This window comes from Theobroma umbraticum, unplaced genomic scaffold, assembly GCF_002168275.2.
Source record: "Theobroma umbraticum cultivar Fairchild unplaced genomic scaffold, ASM216827v3 scaffold_56.0, whole genome shotgun sequence".
NCBI classification, from domain to species: Eukaryota; Viridiplantae; Streptophyta; class Magnoliopsida; order Malvales; family Malvaceae; genus Theobroma; species Theobroma umbraticum.
In genome coordinates, this window is record NW_018397256.1 from 7,318,250 (window position 1) to 7,341,693 (window position 23,444).

Consider the following 23,444-nt stretch of genomic DNA (forward strand, 5'->3'; position numbering starts at 1 on the left):
TCCATTTGCCCATCCTCTTCATTAATGTTAACGTCAAAGACTTAATTGACTGAAGAAGGCACCGCAAGCACGGTGTTGTCCGTCATTCAGCGGTTAACATAATTGCCTTGCAAGCAATAAACACTTACCTATTCCTTAATATTAATCTGTTTTCCTAATCAAACTCTCACAAACCCAAATTAATTTCCATGTGATACGAATGTAATGCTGGGAAGATAATCGAGTATGAGCCAGCCTATGTAAATCACCCTAAATTAATGATTGAATAGAATGATGCCCAATTGCAATCGGACAATTCATTTTCTCGATCGAACATTATCAAAGCCAGCCCATGGCACAAACTTCTTGGGCATACGTCACATTCAGTGTAAGATTAATATTCTGAAACAACATTCTTACGTTGTCCCAATCGATGCCAGATAGACCAATGACAGCTTCATCCATACAAGACTAATTCTGGGAATCCCCAACGTGTTGTGCTTCTTTTAGAACAGGAAAAACCTGCACGCAAACATTATTTAAGGTAGGAGCAGTTGCACCAAGTGAGAACGACGTTGAACATAAAGGCAAATATTATTTTGTTGTTTAAAAATAAACAACAAAACCGTTTGGTGCGAGCCTTGTTTATGTTAAAGGTGAGCAAACATGAAAGAAGGGAGGATTTGGTTGTTTCTTTATAATGGTTTTTTAACATGTATGTCGGCAACTACATTCATAAATCCCTTTATTCTATCGTGGAGATTAGGTGGGATTAACTTTGTAGTATTTCATTATATTGGACTACTGTAAGTTGAATCATATACATACTTGGCAATTTTCTAATGATAGAGATAAGTATTAAAAGTTTAGATTAGCCATAAGGCATTAGACGTGTAACAAACTCCCACTTGAGATAATGAGATGTTGCTGTAGGCAAAATTCTCTTTGGATAGAGGCAGAAAAGTTGCTTTGGCCCATCTTCCTTTTCAGGCCTCCAAGCAAAAGCACTAGGATTTGAGTTTTGAAAAATGATGAACTCTGTCCACTTCTTTGCAATTATCCTATTCGCATTTTTGCTTTGAAAAAGAAAATTATCAGAATCTGCTTTTCCAAGAGAGCACAAAGTCGGTCTCCCTTTACTTTGGGAAACAAAGCAAAGCCCAAATAGAGATTAGAGGCCCAGCGGGCAGCTTTCGGTTGCTCCTAACCTCGTCTTGAGCAAAGTGTTCCTGAACGAATGCACAACCAAAAACATTTCGATAAATAAACTTAATTAACATTCAAATTAAAGTTAGATTATCTTTTAATCAAAAACGAATTCATCATAGAAATAAAGCATGTGTAGCAAATTTGGAACATAAAACCTTTTTCTATTGTCAAAATAAATCGTTATTATTATTATTAAGAATATAATTTTTTCATGGGACACCTAAGCGACTACCGGCTTGGATCTCAGTTACTGCTGTTTTCTCTACAAAATCTTACTGACCGTACAGTCCCAAAACCCAAAAATAGCCCAAAAATCCTTTTAAAAAAATAAAAAAATAAAGCCACTTTAAATTAATTTTGGGGTTATTGTTTCTCAGCCGTTGAATGTTACTTCCCAAAAAACTTTCTCTGCCATTTTAATTTGGGATAATTTACTATATTTTGTTTCTTTCCTTTTTTTTCTTTGTCTGAATTTAATATTATGGGGAAGAGAAAGAGAAGTTCCCAACCTAACAATCTCGACCTTCCTTCTTCTTCGGGTACGTTTCTTTTCTTTTCTTTTCTTTTTTTTTATTTATTGTTTCTATAAAGTTTTGGAAAAAAGAGATATTTGGGTGTATGAATAATGTTGGCCAATTTTGTGAGAATTCGGTGCAATAATTATTGAGTATATCTATTCTTGCTTTATTAAGAATTGGGGTTTCCAGGTTTGTTTTTAAGTGTATGTCTATTCTTGCTTTATTAAGAATTGGGGTTTCCAGGTTTGTTTTGTAGTGTTTATTTCATTATTGTTTTTAGTTATTTTCCGCTATATTTGATATGTGTCACTTTGTTAATAGGTGGGATTATTTAACGTTTTGCTTCTTGTTTTCGCTGTTGATACCTCTTGGTTTTAATTTATTGAATTGCTAATTTAAGCTACTCTTGTTGTTCATTGATAATGGAAATGCTTGTTGTTGATGTGAATATTTGATATGGGGTACTGAGTACATTTCTGGGATTTTATGCAATATGAGATATGGAGAGGAAAGGAGGTTCATTTTGTTAGAAAATAGGTTGGACAATCAATGCTTGTATTTTGATATAATGCAGTCCCTTGCTTGGTTAGTTTTGCTGATGGAGTTCTGATTTCTACTTAATTAATTGCTACCTAGCACTCTGCTATCCAACCTTTTCTTTTTATGTTTGCAATGATCAGTTCTGTTGCCTAGAATCTTCTGAAGGACAGAGCTCAGTCTGGCTTCTTTCCCCTTTTATGTCATTACCTAATTTTATTGTATTTTGATCATACCAGCCTACTTGCTATTGTGAAACTTAGAGAATTCTGTTGATAAATATTGCAAAGTTTGTATGGTAAAGTGGTTATATGCTTTTGAGAGATTATATTCTCTATGCCTGCCTCTTTAAAACTTCTTTGGCCCACAAATTTTCAGTTTTAGTTATATTCAGGAATGACATTACAACTTCTCTACTGTCAGTAAACCGCTTTATGCCTATGCCATTTGAACTCCTCTAGCCTTGTTAGGCCACCTTATTATAGCTGTGAATAACTAATCTTGACCTTTATTTGCAAGGACAACTAATGGAATTATATAGGTTACAATAGCTTAAACAGTTTTGAAGCCAACCTTTTTTCTTCTTCTTATTTTTTATGTGGTATATGCCTTTATGTACATATTCCTTTTGTCAATTTTATTCTCTGATTTATTTGATTGGAAATTGTCTAGGTTCATGTGCGCCTTTCAAGATGTTTAGCATTTTATTACTGAATGTAGGACCTCTAGATTGAGTTTGTTTACATGGTAGCATTGAAGCAATTTGCGTACCCTTGAATGCATTGTGCTGAACATCCTCCTTTCAGGTTCATCAAATTTGAATCATAACAAGTGAACCTCAATTTTATTTTCTTCAACCTCTAGGCCTTCTATATATGTTATTAAGTTGATCTGCTCCTGTTTGTGTTAGAAACGAAACAGAAATTATCTTTTTTTTCTTTTTGATGTTCTGTTTCTATTTTTACTTGTCTTTAAGTGTACCATGTTTGCATTTGCTTCTGCAATTTGCTACATTTATTTCTGAATTGTTATCCCTATTTTTGGTTTAACATAGGATTGCTATCTTGATGTGTCATGATGAGATTTGGTCATGTTGCTTTCAAATCAAGGAATAAGAAATATCTTCATGCAATGGAGGACTTGATTGTTATCTTCAGTTTAATAATCCAATGTTGTGAAAATTGCTAAGAACAGCTTCCCATTTAGATGTAAACAATCAGAATGTGAATACTCATTGTGCTTTATGTTGAATGTTGCAGACGACATGCCGTGCTCTTCAGGAACGGAATTATTATCCAAAAAGGTTTGTTCTTTTCTTTATTCATATTTGAAAATAGTTCTTCTTCATTTCTAACATATCTTGATGCATCTTGTACTTGATGAAGGAAAATTGGAGATGATTCAACCGTGGGTCAGAATAGTCTTAGATATCTTTATGCTGTTGCTTTTTCTTAATCATCTCTTTCTCAACTGAATTGTCTGCATTGTTTCGTTATTTTTTTCTCCTTATTCTATAGCATTCTTCGAATTTGGATGCTGGCATGGATGCTGGAGATAGTTCTGTGAAGCTGCTTAATTCCAACTCTTCTGTTGCTCATCGCCAGTACAATCTTGGGCGCTCCATATTTCTAAAACGATCACGCCATTACTATGGCCATCACTACTCACGCCGGAATTCTGGCAGCCTTGCTAATGCATCAACTTCTCATGGCAAGTTTAGTCCTTTACATGATGAGAGATTACCCTTCAAGTTTGCTCACTACTGCCCAGAGTCTGCATGCCATGGAGGTTGTATGCAACTCTTATTGGTTTTCATGCCAAGAATCTCTATGTTTCCATAGAATGTAACAGTTGGGAAATGAATTTTTTATCTCATCAAGATCATTGCACAAATTGTAAAACAAGATGCTGGGACTCATACCAAACTTAACTTTATAGTAACAAACTCTCAGCAAAATTTCAGAAAGTCATGTTCTTTCTTCTCTTTCACTGTTTAGATAACTAAAGAGTTGAATCATATGAGCTTCAATAAAATGGTGCTAGTTTAAACTTACATTTCTTGTCTCAGCATTTTTTGCGGCATAAAATTTTCAACATTCTCTGCTTATGGTTTTTTGCCATATTGACTTCTGTTTTGCAACTTTTGCAGATGGTAGGGAAAAAGCATTTAGCAGACCAGAGCGAATAACGTCTAGTTCATTGGTGATGGATGCAGTATCACTTGACAAGGTGAAGATTGTTTGTGGCATATGCCAGAAGCATTTGAGACGGAAACCTTATTTACTTGGAAATGCACTGGCTTCTGGTGAATTCTCTGTCGTGGCAGTTCTAGTTTGTGGGCATGTATATCATGCTGATTGTTTGGAAGAGAGAACAAGCCTCGAGGATAGGCGTGACCCGCCATGTCCTTTATGTTCGGGTTCACTATCACAAGTTTGATGCTTCTAGTGGAAAGGAGTGATTGTACAGAGGTGGGCACATTTATCATACTAATTTTCTAGAAGAAATATGACATACTTAATTAGGGCATAAAATGCAGGCGGTTTGTTGTGATCTAAGCTGAAGTTTTACAGATTAGGATCTTTACCATGCGTTATATTGCCAGTATTACGGCCAGTTGAGAGCCATGAAGGCTTGAAAATGCTCTGCCTGTATATTTAACTGAAAATATTAAAATAATTAAAATATATTAATATTTAGTTTAAAAAATTTTGACTTAAAATATTAATATTTAAATTATTCAATACTATTAAAATTAAATAAATATGTTTAATAAAATCAGTCCATGTTATTAATATTTTTATTTATAAATTCAATAAATTTTACTAATACTTATAACAAAGAATATTTTAATGATTGTCATTTAATGAATACACATTTATAAATATAAGTTTTGAATGTTTTACACAATTGATGAATATTGATATTTTTATAGTGATTTGGAAAAAAATGATGAGATGAATTTTTTTTTGGAAATGGAAACTTTTTTTTATTATAACATGTGGTTAAATGTTTTGAAAAATATTATTATTATCTTTTTATTTTTATTTTAATTCTTAATTTTAATTTGAAAATCAAAAGACATAATTATTTTTTATTCAACTCTTATTTATTATTTTAATACTCAAGTGATGATAAAAAATATTTTTTTACAAAATACGAACAATAAAAAATATTTTTAACAGTTTATCCAAACAATAGAAAATATTAAGTTTTTTAATATAATATTTTACATAAAAAATTTTCTAAATAAAAGTTATTTTTATATTAAATTTTTTTATAAAATGTTTTACGTAGAAAAAATTTTTCACCAATAAATTATTTTTCTGATTATGGAACAAACCTCAATTTATAATGAAATAGAGTGATTTTAAATTTATGTGGGCTTGATACAGGTGATTAAGGCCCGGTTCAAACATTTTTTGGTTTCACTATTGTTTTTTGGACACATTTCTTTTTTTTTCTGTTTTTGTTTTATATGTTAAAGAAATATAGTATAGATAGAGTGAACTTAAATAACAATCAATTGTGAATATGTTTGTTAATCGAAAATTAATTTTTTTATAAAATATATTTTATTACAAAATTTAATAATATTTCTTATTTATATAAACTGAAAAATAATTTTTTTGCCCTTAAAAATTAATTTTTCACCATAAAACCATAAATAAATCAACATTGAAAAGATTTTTTCCAACATTTAATATATTATATATAAATAAATGAAAGTGACCTACAAATAATCCTTCTACGTAATTAAAATCATCTAACAACCAATCAATAAACTTTGCATAAACCATAAAATTTTAATTGTTATCCCTAGGATACAAGAAATTCTCCAACCAAACTCTTCTAAAGTTGGCACTCTCGACCATGAACGCCTTTACCTTAAATAGCAAAGGCAAGAAATACCTCATCCAGCCCTTCCATCGTCATCAGTTGCTCATAAAAGACCACAACATCGAAGGCAATATCTCTCAATCTTTAGGACATTTTGTCAAGTTTGTCATCTCCAACAGTGGAACTGTGACCCCTTTTGCGATGAGATTGCGGTAGTGAAGTCTCAAATGATAAAACTGTTGTCCCCGTCCGACCTCTTCATCAACCTCATTGTCCCAGTGCATACATATTGAGTCAGCTTCAATCTTCTCTTTCAACTTTATATCAATTGTTATATTTTTCCCAACAACTAACGTCATTTTGTTATACATGTCAATCTTTTTATTGATAAAAAATTCATGCTGTAGATTTGTTTATTTTAATTTAGTAACAAAAATTAATTTTCTACTATATAATATGCAAAATATTAGGATAAAACTTTAGAAAAATATATGTAACATGTATCATTACTTTGTCCTCATAAATTTATTTGTACTTTATTATTCTTTATTTCAAGTGAGGTCGGAATCATAACATAATCTAATCATATCTTTATATAATTTCAATATTGATTTTAAGATAATTTTAAAATATCTCAATTCAATCACTAGCAGTTTTACATTATGACAAATTAAATGTAAAAATCTAATCACTTGCTCTCTCATAGACACATATCTACTTGATTGTAGTAAATTATTCTTACTTAAAATTGCAATTGGTCTCTTATTACTTGGTTCCTATTATAGGTATCACCTCTGTGTAAAACACTGTCAATTTACATCTCCCTTTCTTGATCTCGATTGACACTAGAATCAATAGATATGTTGTTCCCAGATCTCTGTCTTTCAATAAAACGACTTCCAAAAGCTATTACTGAAGCAGCTGCACAGATAACTGCTGCATGCAAAGAATTATTATTCATCTAAAAGAAAGAAATATAACCCCATCAAAGATACTTACAAAGGCCGGGTTTGTATGGTTTATGGCAACAGAACAAAGTAGTGTGTTCCAGTAGAACAAAATTACAACCAAGTAGAACATGTGACTGTTGTATCCAGAGGCAATGCATGATTTTATAATCAACAACGGCCCTTAGGTTATGTAAAACTATGTAGCACAATACTTGACATGATTTGATATATGAACACTAGTTGCCCATGGAGATTATATATACAGTTCGAAAAGAGTTAAGAGAAAAACTTGCATTGAAAAAAGAAACAATAATCTGAAATAACTTTTGCCATCTAATAATCTAAATAAATGATTTATGAAAACAATCTTCTAGCATTTATGGTAATTTTGATTCAAAACAACCCTTTAAAGACGGAATATTTTTTTTATATATAACAATAATTATAATGATATTTTTTCAATAATTTAATGCTCGAAGATCATCATTTTGATAATTACATTCTATTGATGGTCATTAAATGATAATACACCAAGCCATCTAAATCTCACTTTTAAAGTTTTATTAGAAAGTAAAAGATAAGGCACAAAGAGCCATCCAAAGCTCATTTTTAAGAAGCATCGTTCATCTGTAGAGGTTGCATGAAGTAGAGACTGGTCTTGACCAGGGAATGCAGTTTCTGGTTTTAGAAATGGGTTTGGGCATTTACCCCTTACTAAAATCTCCGCGATTGTTCCTTTACCACAAGTAGGAGTTGCAGTGGCATTAATGAATGAACGGAATCCTAGTAACAAAACCCAGCTAAATGCTACTTAATAGCATTTTCCACCGCAATTAACCATGGCAAGAGCCTACCAAAACGGCATTCACTGCCTCATGGAGCAGATGGAGGATAGATGATTAAAGATTACTACCATTTCCAGATTTCCTAGCATTGTACTTGTTCTTAGGTTTCAAGCCCTGTATGAAGCTGAGTTAGCTCAGAGGAGGTTAATGAAAATCTTGGCTTTCATCATCCTCTACAGGGAATTAAAAGGCGATGCCTAGTTCAGGTTGAACAAATAGTCAAATGCCCATTTGGTTGAAGGCATTTGAGCCTGTCCCTGATCCACCCCTACAACCCATTCAAACTGTTAATAACTCCGAAACCAGATGCCCAGGAGGCATTTCAGAAATATGGCTAGTTGCTCTTCAAAATGGGTTTTTGAAACAATGGTAAGATTGGTTCATATTATAACTAATTTAGCCTAAAGACATATATGCAACTTTGAATAACAACACACGTTAGCCATGCAAATGCTGAGCCCATCGTGATGTTATTCAAAGGAAGTGGGAATATATAACGTAATCATGAAAGCTGTACAGCGTGATACATACAAGCGGGAGCACGTGTTCCCTATAAGGTTTCCTTGCATGTAGCCTTATTATGCCCGACTCCTTTGCACCTAGTGCAACAGACTGATCTTCTGATAATACCCTGGCTTTTGGTCCGCCTTATTTTCTTCTGCTGGCTCAATGGCCGTGAGGTGCATGGAGGAATTATCTGCTCATAATCTTCTATTCCATCTTTTTCATTTCCACTGGGGTGAGCAATGGTACAAGCAGGGTTTATGCTCTCAGAGTATGCTGATCGGAAGCTATCAGCTGTAAAGTATTTTGAACAATAATCATATAGACTCCTCCTTGTGCAGTTAAAGACAGCAATAGCATGACGACAAGGAAGCCCAGTTGGTTTCCACATCGCACAACTGCAGTGCTGTTTATCAATATCCACTACGTTAATGGAATTATCATGAACTTCAAAAAGGGTATCAGATGAAAATAATACTTTTAGACCACATGCTTTTGCACATTCTTCTTGTACCTTCTCCTGCTTAGATGGAGTAAGTTTTGTAGACCAGTTACTCGATTCCATTTGACAACCATTCATCAACTGCATTATTTTACATCTTAGTACTTCTGCCTTTGGTATAATGGGTAGTTCTCGTGCTTCCTCTATCCAGTTAGCATATAACTCTGCAATGTCAAATGTTACGTGATTAAAATGCTCACCCTTGAAAAATGCATTTGCCCAGTACTCAGGCTCATTTTGCATGACCCAATCATAAGCATTTGAAGAAACCCGTTTAATTTGATCAGTGTACATCCTAAACCCATCAGCTCGGGCTGCTCTGGCTGCAGCTAAGAAACTTCCAGGCAATGAAGCCCTCCCTTCTCCATGGAATGGACCCTTCAAGTTTTGTATGAAGCTGTCTATCAAGTAGTATATTGAGTAACCATGGTGAGCATTCTCAAATATTTCTAGCACGTGCTTCATTAATCCCTTATCTCTATCAGAGACAAAGGTTATAGAACGAGAAGTTGACAATGCATATTTCAACTGCTCCAAAAACCAATGCCAACTCTCATCATTCTCAATATCTACTATAGCAAATGCAACAGGGAAAATCCCATCATCACCATCAAGTGCAGTGGCTGTGAGCAAAATTTCATGGTATTTTGATTTCAAAGGGGTGGCCTCAAGGAAAAGAAGTGGACGACAACCACTTTCAAAACCACAAATTGTAGCATGAAAAGATAGAAAAAGATGCTGAAATTTTCTATCATCTCCAATAAGAAGCTTCGTAAAACTCCCAGGATTTGCCTCTTCTATCTTATCACAGTACCAAGGCAACTGACCATACGCCTCTTTGTAAGAACCCTGAAGTTGCTGCCGAGCATCTTCAATTCCACGCCATACTTGTGTATAGTTCAGCTCAAGCCCAAAATCATGAAGAATGGCATTAGCAATCTCTTTTGGTTTGTGATGTGGGCTATCTCTTAACCTATCCTTTATGATATTCACCAGCCAATTTTTAGCTGGCGTTGCAGTCTTCCAAGATTCCCCACCACATGTATGTGATCTGTGCAATTTTTTAATCCTAAACACATGCGCAGATGGGACCCAAGATGCATGAATCCTCCAAGGACAGCCTTCAGCTGCACATACGCCACTAGCACGGTTAGTATCATTCTTTCTTAATTTATATGCAAAGCGATGCGCAATGGCATATTTCTGTAGAGCATCACGAAATTCCACCACACTTTTGAAATCCTGGCCTTCACCAGTAATGCCATTTTTCCATGAGGCAACCAGTTTCTCTGGTGAAGCATTACTAGAGTCCTGGAGAGCAAAGTCAAAATCTGCATTATCTACCCAGCGTTCAATATGCTGCTCCATATTATCAGCTACCACAGTGAGCTTGTGATTCCTGGCATTCTTTTTCCGGGATGTAGTATTTCCCTTCTCCTCAAGATTGTCAGCAACAGTCACAATGGTAAGACCATTTGCACCACTTTTCCAGGAGGCAGTGCGCCTTCGTTTCTTAACAGTATCAGCAGGAGAAGCACTCATATCAATTGTATCTGTGCTATGGGCAGTTCCATCAGCAACACTAACCTCAAAAAGACCATCAGCAATGCTATGGACAGCAGTACGTTTTGACGTAATTGCTGCCCTGGTGGGACTTCGGATTGTTGAGTTGACAGCTTTTGCAGAGTCAGAAGGGGTTGCTATAGCAACGGGAACATCCTTCAGGCCAGGTGCAACTTTGTAAGTAGCAGGACCAGTGACAGCAGCTCGTAAAGCTGCCGTTGTAGTCACAGTTTCAGCTAGTTTTGTGCCACTTTGCCTGCAAGTGATGACTGATCTTAAGGCAACTTTAGATTTTGCAAAATCCACAATTAATCAATATGCACAACAATACCGAGGCACACTCACACTCATCAAAGAACATGGACTTTTTCAGCAAATGCTCAATTTGCTTGCTGATGCAATGACAACGCGATTCACCTATACTGTAATATGACTAAAAAGTAGCAACAACAATGAATTTTGGGAGATACTAATAATTGCAGGTAGAGAGATATTACCTGTTCGCATGCATGTCAAAAGATAGAGGATTAAAGCCTGCTCTCCCTGTGAGGAAAACATCTGCAGTCACTGAGTCCCCGTGAAAATCATACATCCTTTTCAGGTCTTTGTCATTAGACAACGTAATTAGAGTTCTCCTGTTTCCGGGGAGAAAATACTTGATGGACAAAGATTTATATTCCAAATTACATGTTTCAGCTAATTTGTACTTGAGATCATCAAATACTGTCTCAGGACTGATATCTAGGGCATGTGCCTCCCCTCCAGCATATGACAAGGATCCATCATGTTTTGTCACAAAATCACCACCAGACTGGCAAATCAAGATCAGCTTTCCCCTCACCATCCCAAAACACTTCTGAGAATCAAATGAACAATAAATTTTAAAAATATTTTACATAAACGCAGAAGATAAATTACCTGTTTTTAACCATACAACTTGTATTACCAAGCCAAACATTAAAATTATTACAGAGAGGTCCTACAACCATCATTGCATCAGTACCGCATGAAAGGCAAGTAATGGATTATGGAGATATCGACCCAGACATTCCAGAATAGATAGAAAATTTCAGATTCCCCTATCATACAACAGATACACAAGAGTTGCCATTTTAGCTAGAACCAAGGGTCCAAAAAAGTTAAGTCTTCTTCACTTAACTAAGTGGAAGACACATGTTTTAATTGACTGATTATCAACGTATTCCTCAAAAGCATAGCAGAGCACATTGTCTTTAACCATTAACCCATTGGACCCACTTAACAAACTCTACCATAGGTAAAAAAAAAAACATATGATACGCAACATGACAAAAAGAACGTCTTTTACTAAAAACTTAAATTTAAAAGTAACATCCCATAGTTAACCAAAAATTTTTAATACGTACTAAAAGTTAAACAAATAAACAGCTAAAATGCGTTGTCTATCTAAGCTTATTTCAGGTGAAAAAGCTGCCAAAAACCAAATGGGTCAATGTCCTCCATCGCTAGTCAGCTAGACAAACAATTTTAAACAAAGTCAACCAAACCAACGTTCATGATCATCCAATCAGCAAAAACCCATCAAAAGCAAGAACCTTTAACAAATAACCACCAATCTAGACAAGAAGCTGAATTACATTTTCCACTGAGCTTCAAGAATTCCCATTGCATGCAAAAGAATTAAAATAATTTAAACTAACTAATGCATGCAAAAAGAAAAAAAAAACCATAATAATTAGATTTAAAAAGAGAAAATTGAATGCATATTTAAAGACATATTAAAAGGGATATTTTACCAGATTGAGCAAGTGCTGTGCTTGGAGTCGGAGGAGGGGAGAAACCCTAAAGTTTGGGGGTTTTGGCGAAATTAGGAAAAAGAAGAGTGAGTTATCGAAGTAAGAAAAGGAAGGGTGTGATGGAAAATAAAATAGCGAAATTCGGGGTTAGGGTTGGAACTGGAACAGGGATAAACTTGAAGGGGTTGTTTTGGAATTTAAGGAAAACATAATATTGGGAAATGTTACAGTAAGTAGTACCCGTGGATGCACGTACAGTGTTTGACTTTCCCCGGGCATGGAACACGTGGATAAATGCCCTAATTAATTAGTTAATTAAGCTAATTTAAAGTAATAATTAAATTAGTTTAAGTTTAAGAGAATGAGCTTGGCATTTTAATCTAAAAAATTTATTTTCCCAAATAATGAGAAAGTAATATTATATTAGTTTTTAAAAAATTTAATACTTGAATATTCAAGCTCAATATATAAATTCTTTTTTTAAAAAAATTAATTAAAAAATTAATTTTATAATATAATATCAATATGATGTTATATTATATTGATTTTTTTATTTTATTATAACGTAATTTTATCATTCAAGTTATAAAACATGTTATTTACTTTTCTCATATAAAACGTTTTTTAAATTTCGTAATATTTGATAATAGATTTTATAATGCAAATAGAAATGTCAAAATTTGAAATTAATCTTGTATGATCTCATATTTTAAATAAAAATTAAATACAAATTAAGATATCTTATTCAAATAAAATTAAAATCCAAAGTTTAAAACCAAATTCTTATGTTTAGTTAAAGATAACTCAAAATGAAAAACTCGAGTTGGATAAAGTATCATGGCTTAAGAGATATCCTCTCACAAAGACCGGTACTCATTATATTTCGAAATGGCTGATTTATCATTTAAAATATTTTGTAATATTTAATTATTATATAAATAATATTTATAATTATAAGTAGTAATATCACACAAAGATTGAAATTTAATTTTTTTATTATAAATATTAATAAGATTTTAATTGCATTGAATGATTTTTATTAAAAAAGATTTTTCTTAATTCTAATGGTGATTAATAATTTATATATAAATATTACAAATTTAATTATTTATATTTCACACTTTACACTTGAGAAATATTTGTATTTATATGTAATTTTAAACATAACAACAAATACTGGTATATATAGAAGCACGAATATTGATAAAGTTTTTCGTTGACAAAAACATACATATTTGTTCATTATATTTCTTGAATTATTATTTTAAATCTTTTTTATTTTAAATATTAATAAAATTTATCCAATATGTAAATAAGTATTCTAACCGCACGAAATGACTTTCAATAGTATTATTTATTATAAATATTAATAATATTTTTATAAATAACAATTATAATGCATGAATGATTTTTATTAAAAAATGTTTTGTTAATAAATCTAATAGTATTAAATAATTTATATATTAGTGTGATGTAGTTGAAAAAAACTACTAATATAAAGAAATGCCATTAGATTGTTTCAGCCAGGACCGCATAGCGCAGTGGATTAGCGCGTTTGACTTCGGATCAAAAGGTCGTGGGTTCGACTCCCACTGTGGTCGATTCTTTTCTAACTCCTGCTTTATTATTGGGCTTCCATGGCCTTAATTTAAGGCCCAGTTAAAGGCCAAATCTTTCTCCCCTTCGTTACTTTAATTATTCTCAATTAGTAATTAATGATATTTGTGAGTCATAGTGGTTGGAAAAAAACCTAAAGAAAAATATCGTTCACCCCCTCGAATTATAGGAATTTTCGTCTTTTTTTTTATTATTCAAGTAAGAGAATATTCGAACATAATTAGCTTAATCATAGGATGGAGGAAGTAACAGATCTTAGTTATATGATGAATTGATTTGCTATTCTTTGAGTTCAATAATGGGGTAGCCATGTGGGAACTGTTAAGGAAAGAGAACCCAGAAGAGAATCACCCTTTTATTTTAGAATAATAGAATATTCAATCACAATTCTATTTTTTTTTATGCCACATCAAGTTTTTTCAACCTAAGGGTTTGTGACCTAGATTCATAATATTTGATTCCAAACCACATTTGAACACTTTAAACAATCTCTTGTTTTGGTTTTTACCGTTATTATCAGGATAAAGTATGACCGAAAAAGGCGAAAGAAGAAGAAAATCAAAATAAAATTTAAAATTTAAAATTGAAGATCACTCAAATTTATCTCAAAATAGTAAGAATAGAATTAATTTCAAATTTGAATAGTGATATCTTTTACATATTAAACAATTATTTCAAATTAAACAAAAAAATGAAAATCAGAATTGAAAATATAAAAGTGAAGTTTACACGTTAATGACATAGTATTATGCTAAGATTTAGTTTTTTAGTAAATAATGACAAAAGAAGATGCTTGTAAACTTGTGCTGCTAAATCCCAAATGTAATTCTCCACACGATCACAGGCTGACTGGGTCTCTGGCCGCCACCTCAACTTGCTTCGACCCTCACTCCAATATTGGAATAAAATTGTCCCTTTAATTATATGGTTTGTGCAATTTCCAAAAATATCAAATCTCCCCACCACATATCTCTAACTCTTTCCCCCTATTTGCTCTCCAGGCCAGCAGAAAAAGGTCTCCTTCTGGTGCATCTCGATCTTCCAGAAATCATTCTCAAGGCAGCCATCCCAGGGAGTGATATATAGCCATAGGTGGTCTCCCCGTCACAAAAGGCTGAGATATAGGATGGAATTGAGGTTGAGTATGGAGCTTGGAACTTAAATTTTATCCTAAAGTAAAGTTATGGGTCCCAGAATTCATATACTCTTAAGTAATCTAATTCAACAATGCTTCTTCTATTCTAATTATTTGGATTGTGCTGCAGGTATCTTGCTTTTTCAAATTCATTCTAAGTAAAGGCCATCCCAGTCATAAGTTAATCTTCGTCTTTCTTGAATTATTATTTTATAAATCTTTGTTGAGTTTTTATATGTTACAAGTAAAGTTGTAATATTGTTGATTTTTTTATCATATTAATTTATTAATTTTTAATAAAATATGTGTTAATCTTTTAATTTTATTTGTGAAATTTAAAAATTTCACTCACAATGTATAAAATAATTCCCTTTCCGATAATTGAATAGATAAATTAAGCAATTTTTGTTTAAAGAAGGTTTAAGATTTTATAAGCCATCATTGTCATGCAGGTAGAATCAATTTAAGGATTCTCTTATCCTAAATCATCTCAATTCACCCTTAACAATAATAAATATTTAAAATTATAGTCTTCCAATTTCATTTTCGTTGTTTATTTTTTTAAATGTTTCAAAACAAAGTTCTTACTTTTTCCATATATATTTCAAATTAATTTTTTTATGTTTTATTTTTTATTTTTACGTTTGAATTTGAGATGTTAAAGTTTCTTATTCATCTTAAAATTGAATTGGTTCTAAGTTAGATATTCATCTTAAAATTTCAATATCTTAAATTATTTCACTATGTAAGTATTTTTTTTTCTTTTACATATTTTTATTTTGAAATTTAAATTTTTTTATAGCCGTGATCTTATTTTTCGAGTCTCACAAATTTCTTTTTCTTTACTTAGTCATGAAATAAAATGATGTTTTCTTTTAATTCAAATCAACTGAACCAAAAAACTCAATCAACGTGCCACTTAAGCTTAATTTAATGTAATAATAATTGTGATTTGGGTAAAGATTATAAAAATAAAATATACATTAATCCTAGTGACCATATAGATGTCTTTCAAGTTACAGCTGCCAAAATATACATTAATCCTAGTGACCATATAGATGTCTTTCAAGTTACAGCTGCCATTTATTTCAAATACCCAAAAATAGAGGGACACCCAAATAAAAACAAAGATTTACTGTATTAAAATAAAATATTAAAAAGAAAACCCCTTTTAAAACTCGTATTTGAAAAAAGAAAAAAAAAGTACAAAACATAGCGAAGATTCGAATCTTCTCATTCGAACATTCCCAAACAAAATGCGAATCTGACGGTTATAAATTGATTAAAACCCCACAAATCAAACGTCAGAACCTAAAAAATTCCCCTAAAAATAATTATAACTTCCTCGCGCCACTTATCCACCCTCCACGTTTTGCCAACTTGTACTCAACATAAACCTTAAACAGCATCATTATTTTTTCTCCTCTGCTTGTCTCCTTCTCTCTCCACCATCAAAATTTCTCGCTAAAACCTCCATTCCCCTCCCTCTCTCTCCACCGGAAAACTCCCATTTTTCGGTGGCGGGAAAAGGGTAGTTGACAGTTAAAACAGTTAAACTCCAAAAGGGTTGATTTTGGTATCTTGATATCTTGCTTTCCTTTTTTGGAACATTTTTTTTGTCCTCTGCAGCCATGGTGATGAAAGTATCGTCGCCAAAGAGGGTTGCTTCCATTACAGAGAAGGTATGGCAGAGAGTGTATGGGAATTATAGCAGTAGCAGCAACAGCAGCCATTATCATCATCATCCTCAGCATCATCGTCATCAAAGGAGGTGTTCTTATGAGAGTGAGGATGAATACGAGGATGATGATGGGACCATACAGTTGAGGCAGATGGGTGCTGAAAGAACCAAGAATGTGCTGATTCTCATGAGTGATACAGGTGGTGGCCATAGAGCTTCAGCTGAGGCCATCCGTGATGCCTTCCGGATTGAGTTTGGAGATGAATACAGGGTAATTTGCTTGATTCTGTCATTGCTTTTTCATGGTGTTGGTATTGTTTTTGGTTTAGTTTTGTTTCGTTCATGTTTTAGTTTTCTTTTGGTTATAGATCCAATGCTTCTAAGAAAAAAAAATTTATTGTCTGCAAGTTTTTTATTTGTTATGTTTATGAGTGATTTTGACGATATTTTGTGTCCTTGTGAATTTGTTTTATGTAGAGCTAATGCAAAATTGTCAATATCAAGCAATTTTCTTCTTGGATTTTTCTGTGTTTTGTCCCCTGTCTCTACTTCTTTATAATAATCATAACAAGTCCAGGTTTTCAATATATATCCAACCTCTAGATCTTCCAATTTAATTCTCAGTTAGTGAATTTTGGCTTCTGCAATTAATTCTTCAGCAACGAAAAAGAAATAAGATGTTCTTCATGTTCCCAACGTTTTTTCCCTTGTTTTGATTATCCTCTTTTCTCCTTTTTCCTGTTCATGTTCTGGGAAATTTCTTCTCTTCTCCTACAACTATATTTATAGCTGAATTCTGTTCCAAATCCCAAATTTGGAAAAGTCTGGGTTTCTGCATCTTATATGCACATAACATTTGATTCCTTAGCTATATAATATTTTGTTTCATGACTTTTTGCATTTTAAATTAAGCATTCTTTCCTGTGAATTGTTTTTCTCACGATCCTCCGGATGACGTCTTTTGATTCAGATAATTGTTAAAGATGTTTGGAAAGAGTATACAGGCTGGCCATTGAACGACATGGAGAGGTCCTACAAGTTCATGGTGAAACATGTACAGCTCTGGAAAGTCGCCTTTCACAGCACGTCTCCTAAATGGATACATAGCTGCTATCTTGCGGCCATTGCTGCTTATTATGCCAAGTAGGTTAATCATCTTTACTACTTTTTCATCTTCCAGTTTCCACCAAAACTTGAAGAATTCAAGTAGGTCAAGATTGCCAAAAATAAAAAAAATAAATATAAAATGAAGTGTTGCCTTGGTACCCTGATTTGGTCACCAAGATGTAATAAAATTTTGAGTCTTGTTATTATATCAATAATCAATTATATTATAGGTTTTGAGGTCTTCAGGATTCTCTAGTCACTTTCACTGATGATTATGCGTTTGCTTTTATTCTAGAGAATTCTTTATTACCCACTTGCGCTTAATCAAACTGATGGAAGCTAAAATGATTGTTGGCATTGTTGTTTTCTGTTCAAGCAAAATGAAATCATTTCTTAAAATTGAAGCTCGACAAGTTGACATAAGTGGGTTTGAATTTACTGATAAAAATATGACTGGATTCAAGGCCTTATTTTTAACTTTTTTTTTTTTTTTGTCTTTGAAGAGAGGTGGAGGCTGGCCTCATGGAGTACAAGCCGGACATTATCATTAGTGTGCATCCATTAATGCAACACATTCCTCTCTGGGTTCTTAAATGGCAAGGCCTTCAAAAGAAAGTAGTTTTTGTCACTGTAATTACAGACCTCAATACCTGCCACCCGACATGGTCAGTTGACAAAGTCTTAAGTTTGGAATTTCTATGTCATATACATGTGCCTTTGTAGCAAGCCACTGAATATCTTAACAATTGGAGTTCTGTTCAGGTTTCACCCTGGGGTTAATAGATGCTACTGCCCGTCAAAGGAGGTTGCCAAGCGGGCATTGTGTGATGGACTTGAGGAGTCCCAAATTCAGGTTTTTGGTCTGCCTATTCGGCCTTCATTTGCCCGTGCAGTTCTTTCTAAGGTGACGATCGTAGACACAAACACTTCATCTATATGCTTGCTTTAGTTGGAGGGAGTTCTGATATTTGTAATGCTTTTTTCTTTCTTGTTTTTGTAGGATGACTTAAGGATAGAGCTTGGAATGGATCCTGATTTGCCTGCAGTTCTGCTAATGGGAGGGGGTGAAGGGATGGGGCCTGTTAAGAAAACGGCCATTGCTCTAGGAGAATCACTATATGATAAAGATCAAGAGAAACCAATAGGGCAATTAATCATAATATGTGGCCGAAACAAATCCCTTGTCTCTATATTGGAATCAGAGGAATGGAAGATCCCAGTGAAGGTAATTTGATTTCGCTACTTGAACTTATTACATATAAGCAAAAGACAAGCAAAATGAAAGCACTCCTTAAACAAAATTTTCCCTTCACTGTAGGTCAGGGGGTTTGAGACTCAGATGGAGAAATGGATGGGAGCTTCTGACTGCATAATTACAAAAGTAAGAAAATGAAATGCAATTTAGATTGTGGTATTTGTGCATTTTCTTTCTTAATGTAAATAGCTTAGACTAATCTGTCTCTATGGATTGCAGGCTGGTCCAGGTACCATTGCAGAGGCCTTGATAAGGGGGCTTCCAATTGTTCTCAATGACTACATTCCCGGGCAGGTTAGTAACCAATTGGTAACTGCATCGATTACGATATGGCTTTAATAGCTTCTAATTTAACTCTATATTATTGGCATTTACCCTTCATCTGTGGGTTGCAGGAAAAGGGCAATGTACCATATGTAGTAGACAATGGAGCAGGAGTATTCACCAGAAGTCCAAAGGAAACAGCTAGAATTGTGGCCGAATGGTTCAGCACAAAGACAGATGAGCTCAAGAGAATGTCAGAAAATGCTTTTAAACTAGCACAACCCGAGGCCGTATTCGATATTGTAAAGGACATCCACGAGCTTGCCTGCCAAAGAGGGCCCCTAGCCAATATTCCTTATGTGTTGACATCATCATTCACAAGCCTAATATAATAGATAGCGTCTACATCTTCTAATGTAACTAAGATTTGTTCCCTAGTAAGCCCTGTACAGGTAAGCTTTAATATTAAATCATTCTTTGGCCTCAGAGGTTTTTGTCACCAAAAAAGAGCTGCAAAATTCTGCTGAAACACGCTCCGCGTTTTGTAAGGTCATCCAAAAAAAAAACAGAAAAGAAAAAAGGCTCTGTGTGTTTTGAAGGGTTGGCATTATTTAGGGTACATATGGGAAAAGTTAGGTGTATGTGGAAGTTGAAGCTGTTGTAACTCATTATGTAGCAATGGTTAAGGTTTTTGTTTCTATTCCCCCCTTAAATGACATTAGTTTTCTTATTATTATTTGGTCTGTTGTCTTACCTAAGGACTCTTGTTTAAGGGTAAAATGAAATGTCTGCTAAACTTGGAATGACTTTTGTTGAAAGCTTCCTTCTAAGTTAAGGCAAATTAAAATCTTATTCATGAAAAGATAGCTTTCCTATAAGAATTGATTGGCTAGAGGTCTAAATCAACATCATTCCCCTTTATTCTTTCGACAACTCTTAAAAGCCAAGAACCGTGTATTCCCTGCTTTGCCAGGTCAACTTCCATGACTATCAATAGGCATTTAAGACTCTTAGCCAATAAGAATCAACGACCAATGGAATGGTCTATATATCTTTGAAGTAAATAGCATAGTCTTAATAGGGAGCTTACCGAGAAAGCAGTGACATAATAAGGAAAACCAAAAAAGACGAAAAATGTTTTTGAGGGTGTTGGACTCTGATACTAAAAGGGAATGGTTGTTTTGACTCTTTATTAAAAAGTTGACAAAGATGAAAGAAAATCATGTTGAAAAAGGCCTATCATGGTGTGAGATGTGCCTAACAGCCTACAAGTTGGTAGGAGCTGTATAGTTTTTCAGTTTTTCTTAGTTGAGATAAAGAGCGTAAAGAAACCGAGTTGTGAGCCTGTGGCTGTGTCTGGTTGGTGGTGTGATGCCAGACTGTTTTGACTCATCAACGGAGCCCTGGTGGAGGGATGTAAGGGGGAAGGGATATGGAAAGGTCCACCAAAGAGGTTTGATTTTGATCCAATTCCTTTTACTGGAAGCAGTTGTGAAATGAAACCCGTGTCAAATTGGAAAATTCCTTAAATTAAGTCCAGAAACAGACAGATATCAAACACAGTAACTCCACCTGAGACTTGCTGAACCAACTGAGTGTTCAAAAGGGTTAAAAAACTTGTTTCCGAGTAACGCCGACAAACAGATTGCTTAGACGTTGGATCAATACTTTTTCTTTTTGGTCATGGAGGGACCAATTCTTGAAGCACCCTGTCTTCTTCTTCTTCTTTTTTTCTTTTTTTTTTTGGCCATACTAGCCGCGTAGTACTACTTTGGGAAGGCAATTTAATACTTACTACTTTGTAACTCAAAAGGGTAAAATATGTCACTCTAATGAAACTATGAAAGATACAACAAGTACAACTGTCGTGACCAAGCAACCACCAGGCCAGCTCATAAACTGCCTCGGGCAGTATTTTGGTCGGTTCCCGCCTCGTGCTGTATATGGTACTATATATGTATAACCCAGGCAAAGCCAAGTGACAGGAGTAAACCCGATGAACCCTAGCCAGCCTCCCTCTTGATTCTATATGGCGAGAATTCATTACTTCCATAAACCTCAAGGTCAATCTATAGTCTCTCTCCTTTTCCATTCTTACATTCGTTTCGTTTTGACAGTTGGTTTCTTTCTGTTTCTGGCAACGACTGCTTGATTATTGACGAAGCTTGCAAGCATTTCATGATCTCCAAAGGAGAGCAACAGTATAGTTGCTGAATCAAGCTCAGGATTTCACTTTGTATGACAGACTCACTTTACTTAAATATCAAACCTTATACTTTCCTTGGAGACATAATAATTATGATATCAAACTTGAAGTATTAACCGTTGTCAAATGGCTAAAAGATTCAAGTAGTGACTAGAAATATATCTACGTTACGTAACGAGATTTACAATAAGTGAAAAATTTATTATATTAATATCATACTTTTTTTAAATGTTTGATTAATGTGAATTTCGTGAAATTTTATCAACATTTGATATTAAAAATTGTAAACATTATTACATATCGTAACAACAATCGAGACAAAAGTATATAGCATATGATAAGAAAAATAAAAATAAAACTGAATACCATATATACATTTTTAGCTTCATCTTACTAATCAATGCTGTACAAATGTAAAGAAATAGTTTGGTACAAAGTGTACAAAAAATTCTTCAATATGTCTGAATAATATTATAAATAATAGTAATAATAGTAAAAGGAGTAATCTTAAATTTGGAAATACTATAAATAATAGTAGTAATAATAAATTGAAGTTAATTATTGTGAAATACTAACATTTTAAAAAAAATTTCTTGAGCATTGTTGTTAGAGAAAATTTATTATTTTAATAATTTTTAATTTTCAAAAAGATTTAATTTTTGTATATCTTAATTATGATCATTCAAATTAATAATGAAATAAAATTAAAATTGAGAAAATGCAATAAAATAAAATTAATTATTCATAAACTACATAATTTATATCATAAAATTATTAAAAATGAAATAAATATTAATTACACTTATTAAATTTTTTAAATTTAATGATGAAATTTTGTAAATTATTTTCAATTTTAATCTCTATTTTATAATCCTATGCTTTTCTAATTATTTAGAAATATTTCACTTTGTGAAAAATAATCTTAGGATCCCCCAATATTTTGGTAAGTGATTATTAAATTTATTCAATTAATTATTGTATTTTTTATTCTTAAGATTTTTCAAAGTAATTTCATAAATTTTAACTAATGCATAAAAAATTAAGAGGTCAAACAATGGGTTAGGAAATACTTCAATTGGGGTTGTATTTGGCCCAAAACTGATCCGGTCCAACTCTTCTTTTTTATTCCTCTTTCTACTCAATAAAACGACTTAGTTTTGATCAATAGTAAAATTCTAACTTAACCCTAACTATAAAAGCCTTTTTTTATTATTTTTTTTTTCATTTTAACCTCCTTCATCTTCTACCACTAACCAACCCGTTTCTTTAAACCTTCTTTCCCTTCCTTGGTCCCTGACACTGTAGCGGTCGGCGGCTTAGGCCTCTCAAACGGTGGCCCCGCCCTTTTCCTTTTCTCTTCTTTTCCCCTTTTGTCGGTAGCTTCAAAAAGTCCCAAGTAGGGTATTTGACAACCTCTATTCCATCTTGCTCAAGTTTCAAAAATTTTGAAATATCCTCTAAAATTCATGTACATACAAAAACAAATACAAGTGTAACCCATAGAAATCATAGGTAGTTAAGAATCAATATACTTGAAATGGAGATGCCTTTGTACAATTAATAACTGGTATGTACCGAAAACCGTGCTGGGCCTGCTAGCAATCTTACGTGGGTAAGGCCTTTTTCTTGAGGGTTTTAGTTTTTGGGATTGTCATGTCATTCTTGGTCTCGGCATATACGAGCATTACGGCCCAGCTAACTAGTTGAGCTCAATGCAAAGGCACGAGATTGCTGACTTGCTGTTGGTAATGCGTCAAGGACCCAGACAAACTTGAAAGCGTCCGTTGGCAGTAAGTTGGTCGATCTTTGGCTTTTTCTCGGTTTTCCCCCATTTCCACCCTATGATTGCCTGAAACAACACCGACCTGGTTCATATTTGTTTGTCAATATCAACCAGAAAACTTGTAAGGAATTTTGCTGGTATATTTCTTTCCCTTTTTGACCCCTAAGATATATA

General features: G+C 33.4%; 4 protein-coding genes and 1 non-coding gene across 12 annotated transcripts in view; 4 read left to right on the forward strand and 1 right to left on the reverse strand.

The window, feature by feature from the left end:
• The first annotated feature begins 1,153 nt into the window (after positions 1-1,153).
• Positions 1,154-4,823, forward strand: LOC110410917 (uncharacterized). 4 transcript variants are annotated; one of them, XM_021420856.2, is made up of 4 exons: positions 1,154-1,727; positions 3,503-3,546; positions 3,761-4,031; positions 4,393-4,823. In XM_021420856.2, the coding sequence occupies exons 1-4, from the start codon at positions 1,670-1,672 to the stop codon at positions 4,680-4,682; spliced, it is 663 nt and encodes a 220-aa protein (XP_021276531.1). In that variant the 5' UTR covers positions 1,154-1,669; the 3' UTR covers positions 4,683-4,823. The 4 variants fall into 4 exon arrangements, with proteins under 4 accessions (XP_021276531.1, XP_021276534.1, XP_021276533.1 ...); XM_021420859.2 differs by lacking the exon at positions 1,154-1,727 and adding an exon at positions 1,826-1,895; XM_021420858.1 differs by lacking the exon at positions 1,154-1,727 and adding an exon at positions 2,765-2,844.
• Positions 4,824-8,198: 3,375 nt separating this feature from the next.
• LOC110411541 (uncharacterized) lies at positions 8,199-12,392 on the reverse strand. 3 transcript variants are annotated; one of them, XM_021421743.2, is made up of 4 exons: positions 12,223-12,392; positions 10,945-11,303; positions 8,897-10,703; positions 8,199-8,788 (listed from the first exon to the last, which is right to left on the reverse strand). In XM_021421743.2, exons 2-4 carry the CDS (start codon positions 11,289-11,291, stop codon positions 8,429-8,431), a joined length of 2,514 nt encoding a protein of 837 aa, XP_021277418.1. In that variant the 5' UTR covers positions 11,292-11,303; positions 12,223-12,392; the 3' UTR covers positions 8,199-8,428. The 3 variants fall into 3 exon arrangements, with proteins under 3 accessions (XP_021277418.1, XP_021277417.1, XP_021277419.1); XM_021421742.2 differs by having other exon boundaries at positions 8,199-10,703; XM_021421744.2 differs by lacking the exon at positions 12,223-12,392 and having other exon boundaries at positions 8,199-10,716; positions 10,793-10,945.
• A 1,357-nt stretch (positions 12,393-13,749) lies between these two features.
• Positions 13,750-13,823, forward strand: TRNAR-UCG (transfer RNA arginine (anticodon UCG)). The gene has a single exon. It is a non-coding gene; the product is annotated as a tRNA-Arg (tRNA).
• Positions 13,824-16,297: 2,474 nt separating this feature from the next.
• LOC110410716 (monogalactosyldiacylglycerol synthase 2, chloroplastic-like) lies at positions 16,298-20,084 on the forward strand. Its single transcript, XM_021420575.1, has 8 exons — positions 16,298-16,926; positions 17,626-17,798; positions 18,266-18,427; positions 18,525-18,666; positions 18,763-18,987; positions 19,081-19,143; positions 19,237-19,311; positions 19,413-20,084. The coding sequence occupies exons 1-8, from the start codon at positions 16,606-16,608 to the stop codon at positions 19,671-19,673; spliced, it is 1,422 nt and encodes a 473-aa protein (XP_021276250.1). The 5' UTR covers positions 16,298-16,605; the 3' UTR covers positions 19,674-20,084.
• Positions 20,085-22,832: 2,748 nt separating this feature from the next.
• The window catches only part of ARPC3 (actin-related protein C3), a 2,465-nt gene continuing 1,853 nt past the window's right edge, over positions 22,833-23,444 (forward strand). Inside the window, exon 1 of one of the 3 annotated variants that reach the window (XM_021420822.2) lies at positions 22,833-23,391. The gene's annotated coding sequence lies outside the window, so the exon portion shown is untranslated. Of the gene's footprint in view, positions 23,408-23,444 lie in introns of all 3 variants that reach the window. The other 2 variants (XM_021420823.2, XM_021420821.2) reach the window with 2 other exon arrangements.

Bases quoted from the DNA above. Each gene is read 5' to 3' on its own strand.
- LOC110410917 (XM_021420856.2), top strand. From the start codon at position 1,670: ATGGGGAAGAGAAAGAGAAGTTCCCAACCTAACAATCTCGACCTTCCT. The intron at 1,728-3,502 runs GTACGTTTCTTT...TGAATGTTGCAG, and splicing joins CGACCTTCCTTCTTCTTCGG to ACGACATGCCGTGCTCTTCA. The intron at 4,032-4,392 runs GTTGTATGCAAC...CAACTTTTGCAG, and splicing joins AGAGTCTGCATGCCATGGAG to ATGGTAGGGAAAAAGCATTT.
- LOC110410716 (XM_021420575.1), top strand. From the start codon at position 16,606: ATGGTGATGAAAGTATCGTCGCCAAAGAGGGTTGCTTCCATTACAGAG. The intron at 18,667-18,762 runs GTGACGATCGTA...TTGTTTTTGTAG, and splicing joins CCCGTGCAGTTCTTTCTAAG to GATGACTTAAGGATAGAGCT. The intron at 19,144-19,236 runs GTAAGAAAATGA...TATGGATTGCAG, and splicing joins CTGACTGCATAATTACAAAA to GCTGGTCCAGGTACCATTGC.
- LOC110411541 (XM_021421742.2), bottom strand. From the start codon at position 11,291: ATGGTGAGGGGAAAGCTGATCTTGATTTGCCAGTCTGGTGGTGATTTT. The intron at 10,704-10,944 runs GTAATATCTCTC...CATCACTTGCAG, and splicing joins TTTGACATGCATGCGAACAG to GCAAAGTGGCACAAAACTAG.